At 43.0% G+C, this 20,268-nt stretch overlaps 1 protein-coding gene across 4 annotated transcripts; it reads right to left on the bottom strand.

Moving 5' to 3' along the window:
- Positions 1–2,049: 2,049 nt before the first annotated feature.
- On the bottom strand, positions 2,050–20,030 carry CNBP (CCHC-type zinc finger nucleic acid binding protein). Of its 4 annotated transcripts, none has more exons than XM_085624850.1 (5): positions 19,880–20,030; positions 11,643–11,783; positions 11,459–11,521; positions 5,694–5,892; positions 2,050–3,046 (listed from the first exon to the last, which is right to left on the bottom strand). In XM_085624850.1, the coding sequence occupies exons 2-5, from the start codon at positions 11,764–11,766 to the stop codon at positions 2,929–2,931; spliced, it is 504 nt and encodes a 167-aa protein (XP_085480976.1). In that variant the 5' UTR covers positions 11,767–11,783; positions 19,880–20,030; the 3' UTR covers positions 2,050–2,928. The 4 variants fall into 4 exon arrangements, with proteins under 4 accessions (XP_085480976.1, XP_085480974.1, XP_085480977.1 ...); XM_085624848.1 differs by having other exon boundaries at positions 5,694–5,905; positions 11,460–11,521; XM_085624851.1 differs by having other exon boundaries at positions 19,487–19,889.
- Positions 20,031–20,268: the final 238 nt, after the last annotated feature.

Below are 20,268 nucleotides of genomic sequence, written 5' to 3'. Positions count from 1 at the left end.
AGAATTAACTAACAGGTTGGTCTACATCACAGCCATGCTCCTTTTACACAAGTCTAAAGGGAAGTGCCCGGTAAAACTGTGGAATTGGTCATCCAGTGCAGTTCCCAAGTCAAGCCAGTGGATTCCTTTAGGCGGCCTGAAATGACATATGGTATGCTATGCAAGGAAGGCCAAAGACAAATGTGATCTTTTGAAAAATTGTGAAAATTCGAAACATCATCTGCTCAACATTGCTGTCACAGAACGAGCACAGACAGTACACCATAGAAACAACGTGTGCAAAATGTGGTTCTTATGAAATATGCTTCCAAGCAAAAATGCCATTAAACACTTTTTTTTTTTTAAATCAACTGCACTTTGGAAAGACATTGGTACTGCAACTGTATCACCAACAAACACACTAAGATCACCTGGAGCGGAGGCATTAGGTTATTAGTATGAACAAGTAGAATATAGAACAGACAGCTGTGCTGAACAAGCTACTTTATCAGCTGGTACTGAGGTTTCAGGGTCTAAGTCACTGTAATACAAATTGGAGTGTTTGGGTCTTTTATATTTTTGCCTAAGAAGAATTCTTGAATTATATCAGGCCTTGTCGGACTCCATAGGAGGAACACCAACCAAATTAAAACCTCTTGCAAACCACCAGATGCAGCCTCTACCCAAGGCATCCAAAGAGTAGATATTTAACTTTTGACTGAGCCTGGCTTAAAGGCGCCTCCTCCCTAAACAAAATCAGTAAGAAGTGGTCAGGCAGTTTTCCATCTGGATAATGACGGTCACAGACTAAGTACTGTGCTATGACAGCTTCCACTGCCCAATAACTGTCCAGACAGTTACTAGATGCACTTTCCTCGAGATATGCCACCCCATATTTTCTACCTCTTCTGATACACCTGGTTCTGACTGTACTTGGGTATAGTGGCAACTGTCAGAGCAAGATTCTACTAATCACCCCCTTACCAGTACCAGACCCAATCTACTGGTAGGCAGACACACCTACCTCGTGGTCCCACCCTGACCTTTATCAAAAATGTACCACCACGGGAAACACAATTTTTCTCCAAGCATGCCAGAGAATGTTTTGGGCGATACCTACTGGACTCCCACAGGCAGATAATCATCAAAAGACCAACACAGATCCCAGACAGAAGCACATTATTTTGAGGATTATCTGTAACTCAGTTCAGAGTAGTAGCCTTTCTCTGTTGCTTCATGCAGCTTTGGAACAGGATATTCAATCTTTATCAGTGAAGACGGTATAACGAAAACAGAATGTACAGTATAAAATGCAGTGAATTGCTAATTTTAGTTCATCAATATCCCTCCCAACGCATAATTTTGCAAGCTACCTCAAATGGCCATCGTTCCATCATTAGGAATCTAATTTGGATATTGGTTATTAAACAGTCTTTTGTTTTGCATTGCCTACTAGCAGATCTCAACATTTGGAAAAGGAAAACCATTACCACATGGCTTCGAATAAAACATTAGGGCAATTGGGCTTCAGACAGTGACAAAATATCACTGCGATGTACGTTTTCCAGGCTCCTCCCAGGTTCACAAGCATATCAATCAAAGGAGGGTTCAACGATGGAGGAAAGCTTTCATATAGTAACATGTGTTGTTACTAAGAACATGTATAGTGAATTTAACTTAAGATGCTCTTGCCAGAATTCTAGCCATTTAGACCACTCAAGTGTTTCCATGCCTAGTACTCTGACGTTTGCTGACATTACATCAATGGCTAATTTAACAATTACAATATAAACTGCCGCCAGGTGGCCATTAATATACACATTACTAGTCTTATTGCAGACTCCCTTAAATACTATAGAACAAACAATTAAGGCCTCACTTTAAATTACATTTACTCTTACCGCCAGTCATTACAAATGCAATCCAAAACATAAAATCCATATCCAAGTCAATTTGTACCAGTGTATGCCAGCATTTATTGTGTCATGTTGTGCATAAAGAATTTTTCATGCCCTATATGAACATTGCAGATCCATGTTTTTCGTAACAAAACAGACACCAACAAAGAACTTACTCAAACTCCCCTTCCTCCTCCAGCTTTATTGATAGTTTAAAATTAAATTTCTATTTTCTAGGACTTCAGTTGCTTTTCCCATCCGATTTTAAAAACTGATTACAAGCAAATGAAACTCAAACATTTGTCTAAGTGATATAGTGTACAAAAATAACATCTTGATTTCAGTGAAAACACATTTTCTTCAACTCCTTAATGGCTCCAAGTCTGCTCTTTGTGTCTTTTCTGGTGTATTGATGTATGGTTTAGATTACCTTACTCCACTGAATATTTCATTTAAAACCTTGCTGCGAGCACCAGTCATCTCTAATGCTAGTTATTATTCAATAACCAAATTAGATTTTACTTTCATTCTTGATTTTTCTTTTATGGTCACTCACAGATATGTGAATCTTTACTCCCACTCTTGCTTTTGAACTGTAGTACGGCCCGATATACAGATGCACTTAATGTTATGAAGAGGTTGCAGTCAGTAAATCCAAGGCCACCATTGCAATTATAAATGACTTATGGAAGTTCACAGACACTTCCCCAAGTTTTCCTAAACCCCTCTTGCACAGGCTCACTACCAAGAACTTGGCGAGGGTCACCTCGTCTGACTCGACTTTTCCCACTCAATCCCTATTAACCAGTGGCACGGAAAGGGGGTTCTTTAACAAAGCATTATACGCAACACCTCTACCAAACTAAACATAAACATTTTTGTAGTTAAATGCAGAAAGTCGATTTTTCCACCCCTTTCCTCATGTTGCACGTCAAGTGAAGCTCACTGGCCTGGGACTAGCCTCTATTTGCCAACCTTTGGCCAATGAAGAGGATTCAGAGAAAATAATACAACCATCAATCAAAAAAAGGAGGGGCGACAAGGACATTATTTAAGCTGTAGCTTCAATTGTGCATTCCCGTGCAAGGTGCCCTGATTCCCCACAACGATAACAGTTGACTTCGCTCGTCTTGCTGCAGTTGATGGCTACGTGGCCAGTTTCTCCACACCTACAAAAGAGGACAAAAACAAATACATTTTAAAAAGTACTCCAAACACTAGCTTACTACAGTAAAATGGGACAGTCATGTTAGGTCATTCATACAAATATTTGACTCGGTTTGAATCTCTACATTAAATGCTCATTTGAAACAAACAGCAAAATTAAAACAATCAGGGATTTAAGACTGCAACAGAACTTGCACACGTTTAATTAGCAAGGACACAATTTCAGTAGCCTCCTTCTATAAGATAAAGCATTTAGAATGATAATTGCCAGTTCTATTAGACAATTCAGCCAATACCTAGTTGATTCCTCTCCTTTATGTTTGTCAAAACGACATCAAGCATGCTGCAATTCAAAAGGATCTGTAGACTCCCTTTTTTTTCCAGAGTACATTTTGCAACTTAAACTTGCATAGTGAAAGCCAAAACTCGGGTATTTAGATTGTCAAGGGACTACAACTTTTCCATCACAACTTCAAAAACAAAGGCTCGCTTTGCTTCCTTCAACAAATCCTAAAAAGCCCAAGTGCAACACACAGTGCCACACCACACATTGCCATTTGTTCTCAAATCTAGTGAGATCTAATGGGCATGGCCTTCCCTACAAAGTAAAGAAATCTGCATGCAAGCTAAAAAGAGTTTCCAATGCATAAACTTTTTTTGCACAATCAAGAGGTACTTAAGTGACCTTAAATCTCAAGACCGTTTCAGAATCTGGATTTGTGGAGCTTGGTGGTCGTAAAGTGCATTTGCAATGATGACAAATTCTCAAGTACACACAATGAGATGCACGGACGGAGTGCTGAAACTTTACAGACACTCGCCCCCAGTCACAGATCTGGGTTGAATCCATCATCGTTCTTTAGCTCACTTCGCCACCTCAGTTCAGACCCAGCAATTTACAAATCAGTCTTCACCCTGTGCCTCATGGGAACAGTCCAGCCCGAACTACCAAGCCAGGTCTTCCCTGAACCGGACACAATCATCCTCTCATCAGCCTGGCTAGCTTGAATCCAGAGGCAAGGTGAGCAAGGGTCCCACGTCTGGGCATACCCTGCCAACTTAGGGCAACCAAAGAAAGCTAGCCTGACTGATGAGGGGTGAAACCCCGAAACTGGACCTAGGATGCTTGTTTCCATTCCAGGAAGGACCTGGCTTGGCAGTTTGGGCTGGACTGTTCACATAGGGAGCATGGCCAAGTATTATTTGCATATGGTTGGGTTCAAACTGGAATGGCATGGGGGGCACAAAAACTATGGATTTAGGCCCAGATTTCTGTACGGGGGTGAATGTATGATATTGTTCTGCATTCTGTCCATCAATTGTTCTATTTGCGTTTGTCACCCACAGTGGGACGGGTATGCCCAGACGTGGGTTCCGTGCTTGGCCTGCCACTGGAGTCAAGCTAGCCCGGCTGACGAGGGGTGAAACCCCGAAACCGGTCCTAGGATGCTTGTTTCCAGTTCAGGGAGGACTTGGCCTGGCAGTTCAGGCTGGACTGTTCCCATAGGGAGCAGGGTCAAGTCCGATTTACATATAGCTGGGTTCACATTGGAATGGTATGGGAGCAAAAAAAAAAGTGAATTTAGGCCCAGATCTCTGTACAGGGGCGAATGTATGACATTGTTCTGCATTCTGTCTGTCAATTATTCTTTTTGCAAATATTCAAGTACTGCAGTTTCTTAAATTCCCCACCACCCCTAAATTAGGGTTGAAGGTGAAGTAGGGACACCCCCCACCCCCATGAATGCAGGACCATCCAGCACATGCAAAGAAAATCCACTAACCATGTAACCTTGTGGATATTCACCTGCCTCTTGCAGGTACGCTCCCCAACTGGGGAAACATACATTTAATACTGATGAAAGCCATGAGTACAGAACTTTCAAAAATAGTACACGGTTACAATGAATATATTTGATATGGGGTGGCAGGGAAATTTCTCGTCAAGAAAAGGTCTTCCAAACGAGAAAGGTAATTATGCACAAGTGCACCATTTACTCTCACTCATTTCCCGATTAGTGAGAATTCCACGAGCAAATTCTACGAATTAGAGTAACTGTGAAAATCTATGACTACAGTAAATGTGCGTGTGTACTACTCCTGATATTCACTGTGAATCCCATTAATGTTGCAAATCTAGTCCAAACATACTAGCAACCCAACGGAAGTGGATCAGACTTCGTGAAGCCTGCCTTTGTATAGCATTTCTGAAAGTCTTACTCAACAATTGTCAGTCAATATACATATTACTAGATCCTTCAAATCTTACTAGAACCTTCATGATTTTATTTCAGCCAAGCCCCCGTTCTCTGCCATGAAGGTAGATAATGTTGCAATGTAGTATACGTGCCAAGATCAGCCATTATAGCCATCACATGAAGAAAGAAGACATGATAAATGGGTTACATATAATATATAAATAAAAAAATTCAAAATAAAGCAATTTCAGATTCGGTCAACTCATTAGGTAAACCCTATAAATTTGGAAAAATGGATATTGATACACTGGCATGTTTAAGATTTATGCCACCTTCATACAGTTTCCCTTCGCACTTCAACCCAACTCCAAAGCTTATTCTGCACATCAAGTTAATTTGGAATATTCAGACTGCTTAACTGCTTTATTCTGTTACTAAATAAAAACTGTACCTGTAGCATTTCACTTTGGTGCAATCTTTTTGAATATGTCCGAACTCCCCACAAGAATAACATTTCTGCTCATCTGCGTGGTCACAGTCACGAGCGAGGTGCCCTGGTTTCCCACAATTGTAACAGCACTGCTCCCTCTCCTTCTTGGGCTCCTTGCAGTCCTTGGCGATGTGGCCGCTCCGGCCACAGTTGTAGCAGGCTACAAAAAAGGCCACAGTGCGAAAAAACAAACCACTTTTACTACGCGTTGAATAGATTCCAGCATGAAACTCAACACACAGCAAGTTCTCAAGGCGTGTTCAAAAGTACAACGTACATACCAGAAATGTGGAAATATGAACGAACTAATTGTTTCTTTCTTTAAAAAAGGAATCCAGGTTTGTTTATTTAAAGAGGAATCATGTATTTACAAAAAAATGTCCAAAACTGTTAAATACCTCTTCTTCGCTAAGAAAAATAATCATTTGGCCTTTTAAGCGAAAATGCAATTCCACAGCTAGTTACTTGTGCTAGGTTCACGTTTTAAAACTGTACAATACTGAGACAGTATTGGAATCAAAACTTATATGGAAAATTCAAACTATGCCCTGGTATAAATGAAGTAAATGTAATTCTTCGCATGATTATCAGATTAACATTTGAATGACTACAGCACTCCCACATAATTATGTGATTTCTTTTTATTTTAAAATGGTTTCCAGTTTGCGATATAGATAGGGGAGAGAGGAGTACAAGAAGGATGCATGGAGAGAGATTTGGCTATTACTGCCCCTGGAGAGAACAAGATCTGCAACTCTACTTCTAATCCTACATTAACCTATCTGAGGAGGATAGATATACTTGAAAGGCGGAACTTAAAATAAACTCTACACAAGTCACAACACAGAGAGCGATATATACATGCACATAATAACGAACAAACAACTTGACAATCTCAGTCAGATCTTCTGTTCAATTAAATCTGCTTAAATTAAACTGCAAAGATAAAATTCGAGGGCACAGACGTCTGCATATCAGATGAATTAGTTATTTAAACAAGTACAAAACATCTGTTATGCGACAGCCAAAAAAACTGTCTCATGAACACAATATTCCAGGTTAAATGAAACGCGAATTTATGAAGCGCACTCCTACCCAGAGGCATCTAGGTGCTGACCAGACTTAGAGGAGGAAGGCTAAAAGCAATGAAAGGAATTAAAAGTATAAAGCGACCTATTAATGAAAAGCCAAGTTTTCAGATCTTTCCTGAAGGGTAGCAGTCCAGTCATTTTCTTCAGATCACGGAGAAGAGTATTCTGAAGTTTGGTGGCACAGGTAACAAAGCTTCTGCCTCCCCATTTTGACCTGGACTCTGGGAGCAAATATATTACCAGTAGAAGATGAACGTAGGGACCTGAAGGGAGTGTACCAACAGAAACTTAGCCTCAGGTGATGGGGGCCAGATGCGAGTAATGCTGTGAAATCCATACAGAGTGCCTTGAAGGCAATACGCTTCTTTATGGGAAGCCAATGTAGCTTAGTCAAGGCTTGGGAAGCAGACTGAAGTTTAGGGATGCCTAACAATAAGCAGGCTGCCGCATTCTGTACGACTTGATGAACTGTTTGACCAACTACAGCACGAGCAAAAAGTTATACACACCACCTCATAATAAATAAACGTTAAGCAGGGAGGTGTGTAGTGTCATTACAACCCCAACACACCCCAATGTTCTGTGATGAGGTACCTCTCCGGAACTCAAGGTGCTAGTTTCGCCTACCAAATATTTGGAAGCGGCAGGCACAGGTTCGGATTGCACATCTGTGAAACCATTTGTGTAGCATAAGTCAATATCTACCCCTTCTCAATAAATAAATATAACCTGAGAAAAATTCAACTAGAACATGCCTTTTACAAACCGTTTCAAAACAAAAAGCTCCACTTGTATCGTACGCACATCAGTACATAGCAGCAAGTGTCTATAACAGCATTATTTTTACTAGCTTTAATAAGAAAGTTAACACAGCAAAAAACCAATGGGCACAAGTAGTTCGCAGGTTGAATCTTGATCGCTGCTGAGATTTCTGGTGCTTTTCTATTATATGGACGTCATTACAGCCCAATTACCATAATGTTTGAATAATAATATAGTAAGTAACAGGACAAGCTGCGAAAATAACATCTCACCCGTTTATGGCTGGCAGGTTTACAGGCCACATAACATTGGTACATAGCAATTCACCTGCATCGGATCTCAATAGGATGACTAAATGTCAGCTTAAGATCAATGTGCTAAACATAGACTTTGTGAAATAGTGCCGGGGGGCCTAATTATCCGTAATGTAGTAGGTTATGCAGAGATCATGCGACTTGGAAGAGAAATTCATACTGAAAAAGACCAGCTTTGCCAGCTAGTAAATATGATAGTTTACCATTAAAGGATCCCTTATAAGCTACGGTTATCTCACCATGTAGCTAGCATATTTCCATGAACTAGCGAGATATGATTTTAGTTTGAACCTAGGAGAGGGGTCATTAGTTCCTAGACGTATGTACATAATGAATGCTTCCCCAAAGGAGTAGAAATCACAAAGGTAGCAAATGAACGAATGTACGAACTACCAATATCCCTGGACAACAATTCTTCCAGATTTATAGCTAGAATGAATTATAACTGTCGAACATCATATCTGAAGAATTGCGAAACTGGTTTGCCGACTTTGCACTGGTGGATAACGCTGGAGCTCTCTTGCCCAGGTGCACATGACATTGCTCCCCAAAACGAATATCACATATCACTGGCCAGTACAGACTCCTCTCTTCAGACACTCCTAAAACCCAAAACAAATGACACTACCACCTACTCTTCCGTTAACCACAAACACATCCACATCTCCACCCAATCCCATCTAAAAAAAATAGCACTTCAATTCATGCAGAGCAAGCCTATATCAGACTATTCAGATTAGTTCCCGTTACTTACAAAATGTAGTCTTCTGCGAAAATACATCACGATTCATCACTGTCTTTTTGACTCTCATTCATCTCTCTACTTCATCACAGTAGCCGAAACTTGGACAGACGTGAGACACTGTCCCGAAAGCTGGCCGACCCCAATCATGCCATATTCATACATACACTTCTAACTTTACAGCAAAGTCTAAGCATTAGCACCCTCCCAAATAGCCTTATTCACCCAATCCCCACCCACATACAAATCACTGGAGAATGAACTATCACTGACCCTTTAAAAGTTCACAGAACTGTTAACTTTTCTCTACAAGTGCAATAAAATCTTGGCACTGCACTCCAATCAGCCCCTCCTTTATACTATAGTCTTGGTGCCCTAACCATAGCTAAAATAAGCACTTCTCTCTAGCTATTCATTAGTAATCAGTCCAGAGACACACTCCCCCGCCAGGGTAACATTATGATCCACACACCTCTCTCCAAATCACTATCAAATTCCACACCCACTATTGATCCTGCATCCTAGCCACTCGGGTACGCTTCATAACCAGCCCACCTGTCACATCCCATAAAAGAACTGTATTTTCAAAGTTTAAGACACCCCAGACTCCATATATCCAATTTTAACCGAATATAAAAAAAAAACTTCAACTCTCTCCATACCACATCCTGATGAACAGTTCTTTAGGGAACATTTAATTCTCAACACTCCACTCTGCACGCAAGGAGAGAAAAGGGACCGTAAAACTGGAGATTTAATGTGCTTTTTAAGTATTTAATTTTTTGGGGGCAAAATGCGTTATTTACCCATGCTCCTCTTTAAAATTTCTCTTTATGCTCTTTACACACCCTGAAGCCCTGGCATGACTCCATTGGCCTTACGGAATCACATCACCAGGCATTCCCAAATGCCCCCACCTCACCTCTTCCTGCTGACTGACGCTTGCTAACCCATCTAACTTCTCCTCTCAAGAAGCCCCTGGTAAAGGGGATAGAGGCTAAAAGTGTATTCCTTTGTTCCTTTCCCTATTGGCCCCTTTGAGCCCTAGAAAGGGAAAACTACCATATCGCTTGTTGTGTGGCCCGCAGACTCTTTGCTAGAGTAAAAGCTCACTTTTCGTTGGTTTGTCCAATCCCACTTGCATCAGTGGATTGCACCTTCACCACTCCTGGAAAGACCCAAAAGACCAATTACCAAGAGGACTGTGGAAGCGTATTCTAAGCCAAGGCATGCTAAGGCCATGAGGGGTCCGTTTGCCATTACCGCTTACTGATTTCTTCTACTATATTTCTGCCATCCAGCTTACCTCTGTCAACTAATTGCCTCATCCCCAAATCCGGACTGATGCCTACACATTGAGCTTCCATTGACATTAAGTGTACCCATTCACTTTGGAGCAGGCTTCACAACCCCTAGGAACCCTATAGACCCAACCAATGTGGTCTGTTGCATTCCTTATGCTCAACCTCTACAGTCTCCAGTGCTCCTCTAATCCAGAGCCAGTAATGTCTAGATACTCCTAGCCTCATCAGTGCAGACTCTTAAGGGACCCGAGTAATGCTGTCATATTAGATTTTAAGTCCCTGACCTGTGTAAACCTGTAAAACAATTATAAGCATTGCACTAGCACCACTAGGCATTACACATACTGTTGCTACACGCCGAACATAGGCACACCAACAAGTTTCCTGTGACATGACTAGAGCATCATCTGAATCTCATAAAACACTACAACGTGCCACAGAGCACATTAAAACCATGCTGGACCAACCAGGCAAGTCAAATTGCATCTTACTCGACCAATCAAAGTGCACTGGACCTTGCAAGGAGTAGGAAAATGTTGTTTAAATGCCAATAAAATACAGTCCAATATTTTCAACTTCTAGGAAAGAATGAAGGTCGTCAAATCCTGGATGAGCAGCAGCTCCCTGAAGCTCAACTCGAAGACGAATGAGGTCATCGTCCTCGGACCCTCCACCTCTGCATGAGACAACACCTGGTGGCCCACCGCCCTCGGAATACGCCTGGAACCTCAGCATCGTACTAGACTCCTCCCTCTCCATGATCCGACAGGTCATCGCTTCCGCCTGCTTCAACACCCTCCGCATCCTCCGAAAGACCTTTAAATCATACCCCCCACCAGAATCAAGGCAGACAATGGTCTGTAGAAATGTCCTCTACGCCAGAATCAACAAGCCTCTGCTCCGCAAACTCCAGACCATCCAGAACACTGCAGCCAGACTAGTCCTCAGCATCCCTCGACAGGAACACATCACCAAACACATGTGCAACTCCACTGTCTCCCCGTTGAGAAGAGAGTAACTTTCAAGATACTCACCCACGCCTACAAATGCCTCCACAACACAGGACCCAAATATCCCAACGACAATCTCCATCCACGCTGCGATCGGCCGACCACACCCTCGCCGAACCCCCACGCATCTGCAGAGCAAGAACGGGTGGCAGAACCTTCTCCCACATTGCGGCCAAGACCTGGAACCAACTCCCGATTGACATCAAGCACGTCCGCCCCCTGCACATCTTCAGGAAGACCCTCAAGACCAGGCTCTTCAACTGACCGGAGCAGCTCCCCCACGCCTGGAGACCCTCAGGGGTGAGTAGTGCGCTTAAAAGAATCCCTGATTGATTGACCAATTGCCCACTCCGACTTTTCCTATTATTTATATGTATAATTAAATAAATATTCTGCTGCTTTAAATTATAACTGGTTTAGCCTTTAACAGTTCGGACTACATTTTATGCTTAAATTACTAGCCACGCCTTCAGTTGCATCTGGGAATATTAAACTCCACTTACCATCTTCCTGAAGTTCACAGTCTTTGGCAAGATGACCCGACTCTCCACAACGGTAGCATATGTCTAGGAAACAAAAATGGTATACATTAGCAAGCGCTTAAAACCGGGGCAGAGAGAGACTGTTTGAGTCGCTCCAACTAAAACAACTCAAATTATAAGGATAAATATGGCAGTTTGAAATTACCTCTGGAAGAAGTAAAGCCACCTCTACCGCGGCCTCGTCCTCCACGCCCCCGACCACCTCCAGTGGGGCACTCGCGCGCCCAATGACCTGAACGTCCACACTTGAAGCATTCGTTGCTGCTCATGGTGTTAGTTAGAAGAACTAAACAAATAAGAAATATGTTACTGGCACAGAGAACGAAGTATTTATTTTACACTTCCATTTCCCTAGGCTGATTAATACACGCATTCCATAAAGCCCAAAGGGAAAGGTAATAGGCTTGGAGGCGAAGGGAGAATTTTAACCCAAGCCAATCCTTCAATGTAGGCCTAAAAATATCTGTCCAAAAACAAGTGCTGCAAGAACTCGCCACTGCTGTTATCAATGTTCTTCACTGTGAACGTTAACCTTTCCACTGATTAAGACGACGCACAGACATCCTTTAATATCCATTTGATCCCAACTCTTGCACTTGCATTTTAAGTAACAAGCCTCTTTGGTGGGAACACCAAGTGGACAAAAGTAGCGGTCTGTCTCGAACTCTTTATTTCGGTTGCAGCACTGGGCCTTCTGAGGCGCACTCTGTGCGCTCCAGAACAGTCCCTAAATACATTACTACATAAAGACAAAATAGGTCCTCTACTAGAAAGTAGCCTGTGTTATTTCAATCGTTGGCTGATGAAAATGTATTGTACTTAGAAATAAACAAAAACAAAACAGTACCTCAGCTTGGGCAAAGGTGGCCAATTTGATTCTGAGTAATTTTTGACAGGTAAAAAAAGTTCGAGGGAGTAGCCTTGCTGACAACCATTTGGAATGGAGGTCGCCACTGAATATTTATTTGGTAATGCTTAGCTAATTTCTAATCAATGTTCTTTAACCAGAAAATTACCAGTGGGAAAACGTGACCGCAAGAAACCTACCAAAAAATGTATGTTAAGTGGTCCTGAAATTAACCACTGAGGTATGAAAGAAAGCATTGTTCAAACTAACAAATGGGAATGTTCTGCCAACTAGGAATGGGGACGTGAGATGATATTGGTATGGACTTTCATAGCCCGAAATAGCACTTTATCTGGCCATTTCACCTAAGAATTGCTCATATGATTAAAGAACTTTAATGTTTATAAAACGTTAACATAGAACACCTAAAAGGCTTGTTGAAGTCTGAGAAGCAGTGTTATTTTTTTTTTTTAGAAATGCCTGAATTTTACAAACAATGGGGACGATATTGCACCACTTGCTTACTCCAGGATCTTCATTAAGACTGGTGAAATTTGACCAAAAACCTCCAGGTGACATTCCGCTACCTGCAATTTCAAGTGTCTCCGGGCCAAAACTGATCAGGTCTGTAAACACTGCTCTTTAGTGTGGAACATTTTTTGTTAGCTTGCTCTTGCTGCACGCATTTACAATATTTCTACTCAAGCTGTTCACACTGTTTAAGCCCTAATCACAGTCAACATAAGATCTCTTCCCCCGGAAAAGGCAAAGAGCTTCTAACTATGTTGGAATGCTCGCTTTTTATTTCTTAGTTATGTAAAGCAGATGCTTTAGCCTTAGAACGTTTGTGGCATTTCCTATTCATGCCTTAGTACCCTTCTTTGCACTCTGTAGGCATTATCAGATCGCTTTTTTCCAACGTAATCTATTTGGTCATTATGATCAAATTCTAAATGTTGAACTAAACATGGCACGTTAAAAATAAAGGTAATATCCAAGAGCTGTGCTATATTTTAAAGCTAAACAGACAGCCACAAGTGCAGTTACCTTGCAGACAACACGGTCACGATTTAAATGGTGCAGTAGCAACGGCCCCAAAAGTTGTCAGAACTCCTCTAAACATATTTCTATACTTGACTACTATACAGACACAACTGCGGTTACCTTGTAGTTAAAAGGGAATGGATTTGAATCGTTCAGCAGGTTAAGTGAAACCGGGGCCAAAAGCTCCAGCCTCCACACTAAACACCTAATATTGCTATTTTTTATTACTGACAGGCAACCACAAGTGCAGTTACCTTGCAGACAACAGGGTCATGATTTGAATGATGCAGCAGGTGAAGTAGCACAGGACCAAATGTTGTCAGAACTCCTCTAAACACATAATATTGCTATATTTGACAACTAAACAGGCAGTCACAATTGCAATTACCTTGCAGTTAAAAGGGGCTTGGTTTGAATGGTGGTGCAGTGGCTCTGGGGCCAAAAGCTCTAGGGACTCCACTAAGGCCAGATTTTTGTTAAGTTTTACTACTAAACAAGACATTCACAAATGCATTTATCTAGCAGGCAATAGGATCATGAATCGAATGGTGCAGTAGCACCAAGACCAAAAGCTCTAGGCACCCCACTAAACACCTAATATTGCTATATTTTAATACTAAACAGACAGGCACAACAATTCAAGTTACCATGCAGACAAAAGGGTCATGATTTGAATGGTGCAGTGGCCCTGGGGCCAAAAGTTATCAAAACCCCTATAAACACATAATATTGCTATTACATCAATTGATTTTATTATGTCAGTCTTTCATTTTTCAAAATGTTGCTATTACTTACCCGTACCATACGACTAGTAACAGCACAATATATTGCTTTTTTGTACATAAACAAGTCATAACACTTTAAGAGACTTTCCATATCTTGTACAACTACTCCGCAATCTCCAACTCACGACCAAAAATAAAAGGCGATACAATGCATTTACCAATGCTCGTTTCATATGCCATGTCAGATCATGTTTGTGGTGGCACTGCGTAGACACGGGCTACTGTGCGCCAACCTTGACAATGGGACCATCAAACAATGGTTCTACAAACTAGGCAAAGCACAACTTTTTCAATGCTTGACTCTAAGGGTAACGAGTAGGCCAGGTTGGAGTTCTACGTAACTTCACCATGCTCTGCAGAGTTCCGCAAGCTACGGGGTGAGATAAATTAAGCTGCTTAGCCGATTTTTAACGTTGGGATTTGTACTGCGTTGTAAAATCAGCGTGAACGGCACCATGCACAGCACAAAAGGGCACAGCTTCTTTCTGCCGCTCAGATTTTCGACTTGAGCGGCAGCTTGCTCAACACAAGCGGTAGCGATGGGCAATGACAGCCTGCATTGGGAAATCTCACTGAGAGGCTGTCTAGTGTGCGTTTTTCCTCACTAGCTAACTTAATGTTGGCGACCAGCGAGAGGAAAAACCCTGCACCGCTGCGTGGAGTTTTTCAGGACTGTACGCAGAGCGGGAAAACTTCTCAAACTCCGCAAGCCGAGTGGAGATTTAAACCCAAGCCTAGTAACAAGGCCGAGCAGTCTAGGGCTTCTCAGGAAGTAGTGTAGAGGAGATCAAGAGCTCAGAACACAATCAACCAATAGGCACAATAACTAAATGCCCAACCCTGAGCAGGTCTTCTTATAAAAGAAAGTACTTTAATCACACAATGAAACTAAATTCAGTACACTAGTGATGTGTTCTCAGTGCACTACATCCTATTTCCTCAGTAGCCTTCTTCCCTCACAGGTGACCCCAGCAGTTAGTCCCTCACATTCCATGTCAAGAGACATGATTTAGGCACAGCTGCAGATTAGGTCACTGGGTGTAGAAGTGCAAATGAGTCTATTCTTACCCAGGTTTTAAGCTGTGCAGAAAGTCACACATCCTTGCTCTCAATTTTCTCGGCGAGCGTCTCTGTCCTTTGCGCCCATGTCCACGGATGATTTCAGAATAGCAGGTCCAAGGGTCACTGTACAGCTTCTACAGCAGCTGCAGCTTGCCCGGTCAACCAGGTTACCTCAGTTGTAACATGTCTTTCCAGTTCCCCAGTCTGAATGGGATCCACTCAGCTGCAACACACCAGCAATGTTGAGATGATCACAGTGGTGGGAAGTGGTATAACATGGGACAGCTTCTCAGATAAGGATTTCAGGACGGCCCGGGTTCCCTCACTGGTGAGGAGCAGTTTTGTCCCCCCCCCCACCCCCAAGAAGACCAGGCTACACTCAGCAGCAACAGGTCTTTCTTCTGGCAGCAGAAGCAGGTCCCAGCTCTTTTGGAGGCAGAAGCAGGTCCCAGCTCAAAGCAACCATCAATAGATACAGCCACACTCAATTTGGCCAAGTCTTATGGGCGGTTCTCAAGACTATGCAATGAAACCAGGAAATCCACTATGATTACTAGTCACGCCTGGTTTCACACTCCAGGGCAGTCTGCTTTGTCTGGGCATTCCTCACACCAATAACACAGTGGGCTTCTTATGCAGAGTCTTACATCTTGGAAGGGTCAGGCTCACTACTTCCCCATGTCAGCAAGCAGACTCCTGGACATCAGGAGGACCCTTAGATCACCCAGCAGAAAGTGCACGCTTTTAGTGATATTGCCCAAAACCTCGCGGACTGGGTGTCAGGCAAATACCAGCCTTGGTTACACAGCCAGATTTTGAGTTCTCTGCGGTACACTCCCATCCTTGATCAAGAAGAACTTGGGACTGGGATAAATTGGAGTGGTTTGGATCCCATTTATACACATTTTCCAGACAGGGGGTGTGCACCCACTGTTTCAAATTTCAGAACATGTTTAGTTGGCTTTTCCTTCAAGTGACCTTCTCGGGCTGCTCCAGACACAGATGTGTGTAAACGGGCGCTTCGCATAGCACAGGGCTGGCTCCAAGCAGGAGCACTTACCAAATAGGCACAACGAAGTGTGAAATTTGTGCACCTGGATGTCACCAGACTCTCCAACGCAGCAATTAGTGCTTTTCAAAAGGGCAGACCCGACCTAGAAACTTCCTCAACTTGCAAAAAAGAAACTACAGTCCCACCCTTTACCACGACAAATTGAAATGGCAGTGCTCAGGAAGAATTATAAAGTAGCTCCTTAATGCAAAGTCCTTCAAAGAGTAGCCAGTTCTCCATTCTTCTATTTCAGTGTCAGCAGCTCCAGTCACAGGAATGCAGGTAATACACTGCTGCTGTCTAAGGAAACTACAATCTTGTAACAAGCTAAAGCAGGGGCATTCAAAAAGGACCCACTGTCTTCCGTACTCAGACTTACACAAAGTTCCACCACCACCTATTTACAACAGGCTCACTTTACTAGCACCTGGCATTCAAACAGGATGTCAGCACATGGTTCTTGGTTTCACATAGCAGCGAAACTTTGGACCAGAACGGCAAGTAGGCCGGCACAAAGTCTGGCCACACTAAAGACTTACAAAACACTGCTGCAAACAGTGATGCATCCATATACCATGCACGGGTCATTCTCTTACCAACATACCACTTAAACTCTCACAAAGAACTCTAGCAAATGCTACTTAAAAAAAGTTCTTCTAGACTACACTGTTTCGGTTAGGTCATACGTACTTGGGGTCACTGTTTTATTAAATTTGTAATGAAGCGCTAGCATCCAAGAGGTTATTTTCAGTCTTGTTGAGAATGGTTGATCAGAAATAATAGATGTGGGATAATTTTTGTGAATAGGTTGATTTTGTTTATATTTCTGTTGCCAATGTATACGCTCAATTGGTTTCTTATCTTTGGTTAGTGTGGCCTTAACATGGGCTATTTTTGTGACACCCTGGTCCTCATTGTTCATAAAGGAGCTGTGGGAAGACAAGAAGTTGCAGTGGTAACGTAATCCAATGGCTTGATGATTTTCACAGACAACCTTTGAAATGGTTTAGGGGCATAGAGTATAAGTTGTGGGAGGGATGCACTGAGGTTCATCCTTGTGTATTTTTGTCCATCTCTTGACACAGAAGCCTACTGCAAAGTCAGTTTCAGGCACGGAATTAATATAATGTATATACTAATTTTGTAAGCACTGCATTGAAAGGTGCCGTCTTAAAGATGTTTTTTAAAGGGGCATTTTGGCAATGACGTCATTGCCATCGTGTACTTTGCCTGCTTTGTTTCATCAATTGGTGTTTACAGTACATGTGTTTAATAGCGTAAATACCATATGTACCACTGGAAGACTTCATTACAGAATTCTACGTACAAAATAGCAAACTCACTGGGCCCACCTGCTCTTCCCAGCCCCCTCTGATAAGATTCCATAGGACTATGATGAAAAACATGGTATGATCTCAGACTAAGACTGGACAAGGTACAATGGCAGGACACAATTTAAGAGTAGGGTAGATGAATGAGGTGTGTCAGAGAACCAGTTTTGGGACATCCTATAAGACCAGAGAGATGGAAGATAAATGGTTGGACTATACTTGCGCTGTCTTGACATTCTCAATTCTGTTGAGTGCTGATACATGCAAATGTTATCAATGGGAAATGTGTGCGCTACAATACGCGTCAATCACTTGTACATGATCAAAGACCTTAGCCCACATGTTATCGTGAATATTCGTCTGGTAGCAGGCACCTATAATCCCGAAACAGCAATCCATTCTCTAACACTCTTCCTGCTAGTTAATAACCCAACCCTTAGTTATGTGCATCTTGGTACAGCGCTCTTAACCCACAGTACTATTGCAACGTTTAGCGCGAACCCACCAACGTTATTTTGGAGCACCATTTGGAAAATTCCCATTTCTTGCAAAAGAAACCCGTCATTTTGCTTTGACATGATCTACCGGGATTTAACACTTTTTCCAATGTTGCTGTATAGCAAAGCTTTAAGAAATCAATGAGGAATATATGCCAGATAACGGCCTGACACAAAAATCTCAAACTAGTATCTTTACTTCAAAATGTATGCTCAACGTTATACTACAACGAGTAAAAACGTGGACATAATTGTATTAGCTCACTGAATAACATGAAGTATTTGGTCTTATGAGGACGTTAATTCCACTACTAAGTGCAATTTATAGCACTTGAACGCGAAACGTTTTTTTCCTATAACAGTGCTAAATCTTAAATATCACACACGACGGCTGAAAGTCCGTAGTCTCGCGGTTGGGCCTTTACAGTTTTACAACTGTTTCAAATTTTACCAAGTGTATACAAAAGGGGATATATGTTTATTTCACCACTTCATTAGTGAACATTAAAAATAGTTATACTGAAAAGACTGTAAAACAAGGCTTAGTGTAGATGGCAGCATTAAATACGACACACAACCCAGATGGCTGTACTATGGCCAAGCAACTTAAAACAGCATCACTGGAACAGGAAGTGGCTTGGTATACATTAAGATTTGACAGGTGGCGGCGCTTGTGCTCAAACAACCTACTAGTGTATTTAACGCCGATCAAGATAGTATTTGTGTACGAGGGCCCATCCTCAGACCTCCCCAGCAAATCACTTGCTCCTAAAATCAACAAGATAGCTAAACTCGGTCAGCAGTCTTTCTGCAGCTGTCAAACTAGCCGTGCCCTTATTTGGGAATGCCCATGGGCCACGTGCAACTAGACGCATGGGCCAGCAGAACCCCCAGACAACGAGGCCTATGGGACAAAATCTCCACACTTGAAAATGCTGGAGTCTGACAAAAATAAAGCGACGATGGCTTGTCAAGAACCTGAGAGCAACATGAAACTATAACGAAAAAAATTCAGCGCAGGGGCACACACTGGATGTTAAAGTGCGCCCTTCTCAATCCCAATTCATGTGTAATAAGCGAGCGAAATATAGACGTGGAAAAAGTAAATAAATCGCGTAGAACAGTTACATTGACTGCTAGAAATAAGTACTGACAAGCTCCAGGTGAATGCGCTCCTGGAATGAATAAAAGGAGCAAAGGAATTATAGTGAGGGAATCAAAGGGGTGGCGGCAAAGTAAGGGCCACTATACAGTCACGTGGTAAAACTACAGATCGGTCTCCCTCATTTTTCGGACGTATTCCCTGAACCCATGCCCAATGAATATCCCCGACACCCGGGCTTCCCGCCCCTCCCGTGCCTTCAATACTCACTGCAGGGGGCGGTCCGGTGCCCTGCGTCCCCAGCCGAGCACGAGCAACAGCTAGCAGAGGTAGCGGCAGTGAGGGCCCAGTCCGGCCTCTGACCTCATACTACTGCTCATAAAGGAGGACTGACATAAGCTGCTGCAGTGTCACCACCACCGCCCCTGCCAGTTTGGCTTCACGTGGTGGATCGTCTCTGTCCTGATTTGCAACACCGCCTCGCGCGCCATATTTCCTCCACCGCTCACAGTGGACTGGGCGCGCGCAAGGCCTGACGCAGTGGCAGGCCCAGGCGCGCGCCGCCATCTCACTCCCACCTCCCTGACCTCCTTGACTGCGACGGCGCAGTGCCTGCAGCGCAGTACAGACCACCGGTTCCCCGGTCCCAGCTGTACAGCTCACCTACTCCGTCGACCTCCTCCTGCCGCCTCCTCCCTTACGCTCCCCCTGTTTGTTGTCGGTTCCTCCTCCTCCGCTGCGCCACACGCGGGTTTGCACACGACACCCTGGCTCCCACGGGCCTCCTCCCTTCTCGCCCTCTCCCCCTGACCCCCCTTCCGCTTTGCACACAGCTCCAATTGCTGCGACCTGACCAATGATCTTCCAAAACGAAGTGACGACGTGTGTCGCATCTTGACCAATCAGAGCGGTGGTATACGTCCAGCCCAAAGAATGCCCAGAACTCGTTCTACGGGCAGGGATTCGGCCTATACTATAAAAAATTGTTAGGGGACAGCCTGTTGTCTATTATCAACAGCGCCTGGCACACACTAACATGCTGAAATATTTAG

The sequence above is a fragment of the Triturus cristatus genome, chromosome 9 (genome assembly GCF_964204655.1).
Source record: "Triturus cristatus chromosome 9, aTriCri1.1, whole genome shotgun sequence".
In the NCBI taxonomy this organism is placed as follows: Eukaryota; Metazoa; Chordata; class Amphibia; order Caudata; family Salamandridae; genus Triturus; species Triturus cristatus.
The sequence above is the reverse complement of the archived record's forward strand: the minus strand, read 5'-3'. Positions and strand labels throughout refer to the sequence as shown.